A 10797-nucleotide genomic window follows, 5' to 3' on the forward strand; every position below is an offset into this window, starting at 1 on the left:
TCAGATGCTCAACAAACACTGTGGACCTGTAGAATACTCTGCAATTTCCTGTATCTTTAATCTCCACACATGGTTTTTGACAATAAAGCTGACATTGACTTGACCGGCGGACTTTGTCATTGTTTCTGAATGTGTTTTTTGGTTAGTGCCTGTTTGTCCATGTTCAACCAATCAGGCCATCAGTGCATTGGGCCACTCACATAATCACCAAATAACTGCTCACTCAAAGTCACTCTACCCACATGGAATAGAAAGAGTAAATAACCAAAGGCTCTCTCTGTCAGGGCAGATTGTGTACTCACTTTCACTTGGATGAGCTGGGGCCTGCCATTTTGTTGCCAAGGCTCTGCGTGGAGACCGACAACAATCACAATGACCTTTGAACTCTACTGGCTCCTACCCAGCCTCAGTGTGGTCCTAATCATCTGTTCTATTCTGATGGGACACACACACACACACATGCATGCACACACACGCCCGCACGCACGCACATGCACACACGCACGCCTGCACGCACACGAAGAAGCAAAGAGGCCATCACTGTCTGTTAAACATACAGGCAACACAGCACTAAGCCTTCATCACCCACACCCCAGGGCATATGACATTTTCACCGTATTTGTTATGGTTTGTGAGCGGCTTGGTTTTGGACACACTGGCAAATGTAAGCAGATGAGAAATGTCAATTAGATGGATGTGGCTATTGGGGGTTATTGGTGCTACTAACACCCCCATGTGCTAATTCTGGGTGGAGGTGGTGGGACATTTATGGGCTACAAAGGGGACTTTCACCTCCACTTCACTTTCATATGATGATGATGGTGCAGCTGTGGTTGGTGGCCACACCTTCCATGCACTTGAATTCCAAATCAATGGTGCTAATAATTACAAGCTATTTTTTTACTGGTAAGGCAGGTGATGATGTTGAACGCAGAGACCGACATTCCAAATGAAGTGATCAAAAAACAACCCGAGAAGTGGAAGTCGGGCCAGATTAGTGAAAAGCGTGAAGTGAAAGCCCAAGTGGGAAACTCCAACTCCCATTGTCATTGTGACACAGCACTCCACAGGACATAAGTGTGCACTGCACCCTGCACACAACAGACATTAACGCACAGACTTGAATGGATGCAGTCTAGGGCCCCCCCAATATGCCAGAGCAAAGATGGCAAAGATGTCACCCTTCATTACTGGATTGAAAATATGGCGCCATCTATGTCATCTTGTAATGAAAGTTGCCTTCCGTTGGGGCCTACAGCAACCTGTAGCCTCTGGGCCCAGGGCCATCGTAGATCAGGCCCTTGTGGTAGTGGTCAGGGGATTAAAATGCTGGCACTTGTCTCAGCATAAAAAAGGAAGAAAGTAAATTTAAAAAAAAAACAGACAGAAAAAAAGACAATACTATACGCAGGTTCCCGTAGAGGACTTTTAAGTAGTGCAGACAAAAGTCTGTGTCTAAAAATAGGTGCAGAGAGTCAGGGAGCCAGTCCCAGGAAAGAGCGATTGGCAGCAGTTGAGGTACACCTCAAACTGGGACAGCGTCAGACAGAGGCACACCTAAGCCAGTTGGACCCTGTTCTCAGGATCCTCCTCATGGACATGCGCATGCTTTGAACTAAACAAAAACAACGGCCTTGGAAGGGAGAGGAGATGGAGCACAAGTTACACATTGAAGACATCAGCAGATATCGATTGTCCTACAGCATGATATTTCTCTCTCTCGCATGCACGCTCTCGTTGCCACTTTCTCGCTCCTGTGTTTTCCTCATTTACTTTAGTAGAGGGATTTGCCAGGTAAGCCAGGGAGCAATGAGCGTGTGGAGTATCTCACAAGAGACTTCCGAATTCCTCTGCTTCTTTCATGGTGTCTGTCTTTCTTGTCTGTCCCACTTCCCAATCTTTCCATGGTGATTAGACCCATTTTTCATGTCTTTGTGCTAACTTATCCTGGGGAAATGGAACAGGGGAGTGGGGAAGAAAAAGCTATTCTCTATGCACAAGTTAGTGCAGGACACAGGAGGCAGTACCAGTGGAGCCTCAGTGGAGTGCAATCGACAGTGGAGATGACAGGCTATGGTAAGATTCCCATGACATTGCCCACACCCTTGTGTCACGTAACTGTTCGCTTCAATACACACAACAACAACTCACTGCAACTCAACTCATCTTGCAAAAAGAGATGGCTGAAATACACTAGCACCCACAGGCCTGAGGGCCTGGCTGAGAATGAACCTCTGATGTGGGTTAGGGTTAGCCTGATTATCATCCACTTTCAAATCTCTTCGAGAGTTGGTCTGACCAAGAGCATAACAATTAACATTTCCCAAACAGCCTTTTCCAAATGGCCTCCCTTGGTTTGCTAATGATTGCTTACTTCCCAACAAAGTGGGAGGAGTTCCCGTATTTGCGGGAACTCAGAAAGTACTTGTATTGGCTCTTGACCTGACTGGTAGCAACGCTGAAGCTGTTTGCGTCACTAGGAGTGCACGGCCTGGCTAGGTTAGGGTTACTTTAGGCTTTTTCTGTGGCCCTGCATTGTCATTAGTGTTAGTGTGAGGCTGACTTCCATCACCACTAAATTCAAGAAGTCAATAGGCACTTCATTTACTTTACATATTTGGTATTTTTATTTTATTTTAAAAGATATAACTCTAAGCCGAAGTTCAGTAGGCGTACCAAAATTCTTCAGACAAAGGGTAAATTTTCCCATAGCATTTCAGAGTCAACCGGATCGTCAGATAATTTTGCTTTTCCTGTGCATATTGAGAGCCTTAACCCCTTGGCGCAGAGCCTCTGTTATAACCTTATTGTCACCAAAATGGTAATGATCAAGTCTTAACTAATTACTCAAGACTGTCTGCATTGTCATAACAATGTTATGATGTAGTTGAGTGTTTTCAGCAAAGAGTGAACAGGTCCGTCGATGGGCCCATCTGCAGTACGAGGCCACCTCCTGGAAAGTACCAAAATGGAAAGCATCTCTTCCACATGACAATATCAGTATAAAAAAGGATCTCTTTGGTAATATCAGAGTTTAAGCTGTTGCATTTTAAATGTCACAGAAGGGAAAGCATTTGCCCCTTGGACTGCATGGAGGGCTTGAGAGTACTGAAGTGTGCAATGAAAAATATATGCCCCCTTTTTGTTTTGTTTTGGTCCTTGCAGCAGTTATGAGCAGGCGTGTGTGTGTGTGTGTGTGTGTGTGTGTGTGTGTGTGTGTGTGTGTGTGTGTGTGTGTGTGTGTGTGTGTGCGTGTGTGTGTAACTGTATACATACAGTTCATTTCCAGATGTGTCTCTCAGAAAATGACAGAAGGGATGCTGAAACTTCGCAAAGGTCTGAAACGCCCTCAGGGCTGTGCCTGCCTCCCATCTGCACTCCTGACACTGCCCAGCGCAGGCTGAGAGCCAAGGTGAACGAATGAAGTCCTGACATCCCAAAACTCTGGCAAAAGGAAAAGATGTGATAAGACCTAAGAAAAGAGAACATTCATGAAAATGAACAGTTGAAGAGACCTAAATCATGCAGGCCAGAGGCCAATAAACTTCATTAATTACTATTGTTGGTCTCATACTGAATAGGGACATTTCATGTGAAATCAGACACTTTGGGGGCCACCCAACCAACACAACATTTTATAATTAAACTTAGTCTGCCTTTATAGTGGCAAGTGTAGAACCCCAGAATAGCATTTTTATGCATCTTTAGGATCTTTATTCATCTTAGGATAGTGCAGTTGAACAGGAGATGTGTGTGAGGAAGAGACTCTGGAAATGACCTCGGATGGATTCGGACCTGTGTCCCCGGCGTAAGAATGCAGTGCCCCTTGCGCCCGAGCCACGGCTGGGACCATTTTTAAATATATCATTCATAGGCCTAATTCATACTCAGATGGCTATTGTAGGCCTATTCCATAGGCTACTGTTTGATAGTTTGGTATAGGCTAATTTGTGGAGCCAGAAGAGGTTTCGAACAGCATTAGCATTATGTGACTTATTTTGACTGACATAATCAAGAATAAATGGGCCTAGTGTCCCCTCTCTAAGACTTCCTTACTCCCTCATTACCAGATTCATGTGGGGATCTATCTTGCCACTAAAAAGCCTAGGCTACCATGACATTAGGCCTAAACGAAAGCTGTGCCTGTCGGCCCACAAAATCATTTCATGTCACGTGAAATAACCCAATTGTAGCATAGACCTACCTGATATCTTTGATATCTACCTTGGTGTAGACATGCCTAGCCCACAACAGCACGGTAGGCTAATAAAACATTAGGCTATAGACAGACGACGCAGTGGCCTCTTGAAAATGCCTGCTTGCTTTTGAATGAAAATAATAATAATAATAATAATAATAATAATAATAATAATAATAATAATAATAATAATAATAATAATAATAATAATAATAATCAAAGGATTTGCATAGTTGAAACTGAGTCATTGATGAATGCAGTCTTGCTTTGTTCATGACGACCACCTAGTGGAGTGATATATTAACGAATCGCTTTTTGTGTCGTGCGTTTTGGCCCTTGCCAGGAACCGTATCTCAAGCGTCCTTAGCAGCAGGGTGGCAACACTTCCGACACAAGAAAGTCTAGCAAGTAATCTCTTGGCTAGATGATGCACAAAATCTTTTACCAACAAAAGTGTGGCAATGCGTTTAGCACTTCTTTTGTAATCACACATCGTTATAAATGGCTTCCAGTAACCCGTCAGTCTTTCTTTTGATGGTCAATGGCCAAATAGAAGGAGCAAAGGTAAGCAGCTAATTTTCTCAGATTAGCTAGCTATCAGGTTAACCGTTAACCCCAGACAAAGTTGTTCTAGCTATTGTAATAACTTTGTCCCGGCCATCCATATCTAGTTAAACTGAACAGGTAGCTAATATCCTTACCTTGCAATATTTTGCTGATAATCGGTACTTTCACGTTATGTCACAACATCAGCATCAGACAGCCCAAACCCTATTCGTGAACACCATGGGGGGAAACATACAAACAGTCCATCTGTGACTTCATATTTGGTTGTAGGCTATGAGATAACTGAAAATAATAGGCAAAGCACAGCTTATTTTGCGCAGCATTTGTCCGAAATGGTACGATCTGATCTGACTACTGTATCTGAAATGTTATACAACAAACTTCTGTGATATTTTTTTTCAGTTTCCAGAGTACGACGACCTGTACTGCAAGTATTGTTTTGTGTATGGTCATGACTGGGCTCCCACTTCGGTGAGTTGGTGGCGAACTTAATCACGTTCACGTCTATGTGTCTACGCGTGAGATGTGCCCATATGTAGACTTAAATGGATGCAAGTTTAGCCATGCTCTTCATTTCGACAGGGTCTGGAAGAGGGCATCTCTCAGATAACGTCCAAAAATAGAGAATCTCACAACTTGGTGTGGAACTTCCCCCTAGACATCACATTCAAGAGTACCAATCCATTTGGGTGTAAGTAAATGCACATACTAGCAGTCATCATGTCTGTGTTGTTGTTTGATAATCACACCACATAGCCTATGCTTCATAAAATAAGGGAAACGCACATCATTCTTGTTGTTGCTAATAATGAATGTGAATTTGTTTTGCTGATTCCCCAAACAGGGCCCCAGATTGTGGTTAGTGTCTATGGTCCAGACACCTTTGGGAATGATGTTGTCAGAGGCTACGGTGCAGTTCACATACCTTTCACTCCTGGCAAGTAAGTGTAACAGCAGCTTCTTTCCACCACATTACAAATGACGCCAAAGCAACTAACAGGGTTATTTACAGGGTATTGGTTACAGTCCCTGGAGCAGTAGGGTTAGGTGACCACGGTGAGAGGAAGGGGAAATATGGGATTCGAACCTGCAACCCTCTGATCTAAAGCCCATCTCCTTAACCATTAGGCAACGGCTGCCTCACTGCACTTAGAACAGAATTTCTTTTTATTTATCATTGTTGTATTTATATTCCCCATTCCCTAAACACAATATAACTACATCTGGTCATGAAGTGAAAACCAATCTGGGAAAAGCCTATTGTCATTGTGACACAGCACACAACGAAATTGCATTTTTGCCTAGCCTGTGCAAGGGGGGCAGCCCTAAACGGTGCTCCAAGGGAGCAGTGCAGCGGGACCGCACCGTGCTCAGGGAGGAGTATGGCAGCACTGCTTAATTACTCCCCCATCAACCTGGCGGGTTAGCAACCCTAGCCAAGTCTGATGATAATAATAATTATAATAATAATAATGACTGTTTTTCAGGCATACAAGAATCATACCCATGTTCGTTCCAGAGTCCACATCAAGACTTCAAAAATTCACAAGGTAAAAATATCTTCAAAGAGAATTATGAGCAATGCCATCAAAAAGTGTTTTCGAACCTAATTGCTGCAGGAAGTTATCAACTGAACTTCAGAAGCACTCAGTCATATTTTATAGAGACCAATCCATTTCAATTTAAATGGAACAGGGAAGCATTACCATTGGGTATATAAAGTCGATTATTTCTCCAGAAGAGTCACTGGAAAAAGCCACAAATAATACACAATTGCTCGTTCACTTTTGTTTTCTTGAAATAAAAGCCTTGCAATCGATGTGGTGAATCATGTCTTTGTGCTCTATACTGGCCCTTACTGCCCAATCACAGAGAGAGAGAGAGAGCAAGTAGCCAGCATACTAAATGGCTTTTTAATTGCGTCTTCTCCTACAGCTGGCTCATGGGCAGGCGTCCGGAGTTCACGGACCCTAAAGTGGTTGCACAGGGAGAAGGAAGAGAAGGTAGGAACACTAACCATTACATTATCCTGTTAAAGGTGCACCGTATAATAGTTCTGGTACTTTATTTCCAGAAGTAATTTTCGAAGTGAAAAGTCTTCACACTTAAAATCCTGTTTGTTGTCTTTTATTATTTCATGGCTGGATTACGTTTTGGCTTCAACAGTCATCAGATTCTGATTCAGAGGAGAATCAGAAGTCGAAACGTAATCCAGCCATTAAATAATAAAAGACAACAGAAAGGATTTTAAGTGTGCAGACTTCTCACTTTCTGCACAATCCTCTCCTTTAATAGTTTATTTCCAGAATTCATGCTGCCCATTCACAAATGTTATCTTTCATTATGACTGGGGAAAATTGCACTTTCATACATGAAAGGTGGATGATCTTCATGTCCGCCATTTTGCATTTTTAGAAATGATATTTTTAGCTGCAAAACGTACTGTACTTGTTAGTCATATTAGTGAATAATAGTTTAATACTTAGTCAATATTCACTAAACGATCAAATTTGGAAATAGGGAGCACCGTTTCAATGCTCAGCATAGTTGCAGTACCTACTCTGGCCACAATCCTACAGTGTACCTTTACAGTCTTGCTCAATTGGTTTTGTACATTTATCACAAAAGAATAATAATTCTCAAAACATTTTGTTCAATTCTGACTTCCTGGTGTTACCTGTGCACAAGATACAATCAGTTTCTCATAGTTTTCAGCATATAGCAAATGCTTTCGTCCACCATGCAATGGTTGTGTACAATTCTCAGGTTTTTCGTACATTATCAATTGCTTTTGTTATATCACTCAAAAAGCTTTGTCACTGAATGCATGAAACTATCGCACCCCCCAAAACATTTAGGCCCTAGGTCATAGTTTAAGTCTTGACATGCAAAATGATTCACCAAGCTGTCATAGTGTGATAAGCACTGTATAATTGCCATTGGATTTTTGTCTATAAATGTGATCTGAATTGGTAAATTTCTCACAGGTAAATATTGACTCTCTCTAATCAAAGGCATTAGAAGGGATAGAGAAAACAGGCATGCAATACAACAATAGACACTGTACTGCATTATATTACTCTATGCCTCATGTGCCCTTTATAATTACGCTCCACGCAAAATTACAATATTTCCCTAGAATTTCACAAGACGCTTTATACAGTGCGCTTTATACAGTAGGGATGGCACAAACCGCACCGGAAACCGAAACCGTACAATTCACACACATACCGAACCGAACCGTGCAATCCATCGCAAACCGCAATTCATGTACTGCCCAGAAAAATATGTGACAGATATGAGACAGATCTAGAACAGATTCTAGGAGTATCTTATCCAGTCTCTCTGATTAAAACATTAGCGTATAAGACCAAATCAGAAGATGACACAATTAAAATCACACCATTTTCACATTATAGGCCTATACAAACCATATGTAGGATATTTAGTGATAAGTTCAATTCTATTAGCCAGTGGAACATTTTTCATGAACTAAAAAAAAGAACCGTAAAGAACCGAAAACCGTGACCTTGACCCCGTGATATGAACCGAACCGTGAATTTTGTGAACCGTACCACTCCTATTATACAGTATCAGTGTGTTGTTTCAAATTTATTTTGCCTTACAGTTCTATATTTTTCACATGGGCCTGCAAGACAAGTAAAAAGGGTAGAGGGCGCATTTTGACACCTCAAACAGAGTTAGCTATTTTTTGTATTTTGCACTGAGAAAACCTGTCAATAAATAGGTCGTACTCTAAATGTATATCTATTACAATCTTATCTGATCAATGTGATATAAAGTGGAACATTTCCCATCCAATCTAAACATCATTTCGCTTCAGAAAAGATCCTTGAGCGTGTACTACTGTAGTCAATTGACAACATGACAAATCCATTTGACTAGCTTGTCCATACACTATGACACAATGACTAACCATTCTGTTGGCACTGACATGTTCATTGACACAAACTTTTGAAAGACAAACTAAGGATTTTGAGCAAAAGACTTGGTTTTGCAGGTCATCCACAGTGTTGAGAATGAATATTATGTTTTGCAAATTGCGAGAGATTCGAGAAATGTCCAAAAGCAATTGAGAAAAACTGTTAGACACAGCGTTATGAATTTGGTTTCCAGAATAGCACTGACCAAGTCGTAGGGCATTACTAATGACCCTGTGTTATGTCATAGTAGTGAAGTACTATGATAGTTTACCATTCAATGTCTATTACAGTGTGCCAGTGGTGGATTATGAGCATTATGCTCATTACTCATTATGAGGCGGCTACTCTACTACTTCTGGTCATATGGGAGCTACCAACCATAGGGGCAATTTAGACCCATTTTTCTGTGTAATGTTGAAATGTTACCGGTATATTTTTTTTGCTACATACAAGTTAAAACAATCTACTGTATATAAAGACCGTGATCTATCTTGTTTTTTTTTTTTAAGACTTCTTTCATTTTTTTTAAAAATGTATTTTGCGCATGTCAAATAAACCATTGAACCATGTTGGTTAACTTAGCATGAACACCACCCCACCCCACCCCTTCCTCTTCCATAGTGACTCGGGTGCGTTCTCAAGGCTTCGTCACGCTCCAGTTCAACATTGTCACCAAGGACATGAAGAAGCTGGGTTACGACACCACACCCAGGTCATCTGATGGAGCCACATTGACGTCCCTGGCAGCCGGGGACACCAACATGCTCTGAAGTCAGGACAGGACAGGACAGGACTGGTGGCAGTGCCACCAGTGACTTACATGGGCACCATGTGTTGCACTAGCACCAGCAACAATGCATTAGAGAACACATCTAATGCAAAGACAATGTCTTAAGCCAGTTCAACGACTTATAAGTAGAGATTATTGCCGTATTACGGTAGCTATTTTATAGTGCGAGTTCCTCTATGAATTATGTTTTATATGTACTTGAATATTAAATGTGGTTTGTATTTCTTACTTAAAATGGCTGTGTGAGTGTTTACCGTGTCATCTATGGACATGGACTTTCCCATATTCCACATTGTCTAATGATGTGCTTTATTTCTACTATGCTTTGATCAAACAATATATTGAACAGGAGACTTTTGTGTAATATATTGAACAGACTTGAATGTCTAAAATTAAGCAAAGTTATTTTTTAGCACTCCAGGTATGCAGTGGTCAAGTGGATGACATCAATACTTTAAGCCAGGTGTGAGTGATACATTTTATTTTTACCATTGCAGCTACAGGTCCTTGTTCGCTCGCTGCACTTTAGATGGCATTAAAACAAATCACACAGCCCCATGTGACTTTCCTACAAAAACCATGACACAGAAATAAGGTACAGAACAATATGTTACAATAGAACAAAATGATAAATTATATTATACAGTTATAATGCCAACAAGTCGAGCACATATCCATAAAAAAGCAGCCTGCTCCCAGTAATATGAGACAGTTTGGTAAATATACAGACACGGTAACATGGAAGGGGAAAATAAAATAAAATGTTTTTTTCTTCTTATATGCATGTTCACAAGGTTAGTGCACCACAAGAAATGCATACTTACTACTCTGTAACAGAAGAGACACACACAGACACCCAAAACAAGAGGATCTGTGATGAGGAGCAAAACATTTCCCTGTAATTGAAGAGGGTGTCCTGCAGAAAAATAAAGTTTTCATAACACATTACTGACACCTTATGAACTGAGGTTTAAAATCAGCCAATATTGGTGCTATTGGGTATGTGTCTGTACAGATTAATTTCCTTTAGGTCTGTCAGATCAATCGCTTCCTGTAAGCCTAGGAGTGCATCTCTGAGTACCGTGTTCTCTACCCAGGATGCCTGAGAAGGTGTCTCGACAGCTCTGCCTCTTGCTAAGCCTGAGGCTCAGGCTGCACCAGCACATCTCTCCAGCAGAGGCCGCTGGCTTACAATTGTTGGAAAACAAAACAAATGTAACTGGCAGTGATTTCATTTAATATGTCATAAGGGCCTTTTAAATACATTCTCAATTGGAAAAAAAAGTAATCTACCCAGA

The 10797-nt window shown here is 41.3% G+C and overlaps 1 protein-coding gene across 1 annotated transcript; it reads left to right on the forward strand.

Moving 5' to 3' along the window:
• Positions 1 to 4529: 4529 nt before the first annotated feature.
• b9d1 (B9 protein domain 1) lies at positions 4530 to 9727 on the forward strand. The gene is made up of 7 exons (XM_063219229.1): positions 4530 to 4762; positions 5168 to 5236; positions 5348 to 5456; positions 5610 to 5706; positions 6253 to 6315; positions 6701 to 6768; positions 9331 to 9727. The coding sequence occupies exons 1-7, from the start codon at positions 4700 to 4702 to the stop codon at positions 9477 to 9479; spliced, it is 618 nt and encodes a 205-aa protein (XP_063075299.1). The 5' UTR covers positions 4530 to 4699; the 3' UTR covers positions 9480 to 9727.
• Positions 9728 to 10797: the final 1070 nt, after the last annotated feature.

Source organism: Engraulis encrasicolus, chromosome 2 (genome assembly GCF_034702125.1).
Source record: "Engraulis encrasicolus isolate BLACKSEA-1 chromosome 2, IST_EnEncr_1.0, whole genome shotgun sequence".
NCBI classification, from domain to species: domain Eukaryota; kingdom Metazoa; phylum Chordata; class Actinopteri; order Clupeiformes; family Engraulidae; genus Engraulis; species Engraulis encrasicolus.

Coding starts and splice junctions, on each gene's coding strand:
- b9d1 (XM_063219229.1), top strand. CDS start 4,700: ATGGCTTCCAGTAACCCGTCAGTCTTTCTTTTGATGGTCAATGGCCAA. Junction 5,707..6,252: donor ATACCTTTCACTCCTGGCAA/GTAAGTGTAACA, acceptor ACTGTTTTTCAG/GCATACAAGAATCATACCCA. Junction 6,769..9,330: donor ACAGGGAGAAGGAAGAGAAG/GTAGGAACACTA, acceptor CCTCTTCCATAG/TGACTCGGGTGCGTTCTCAA.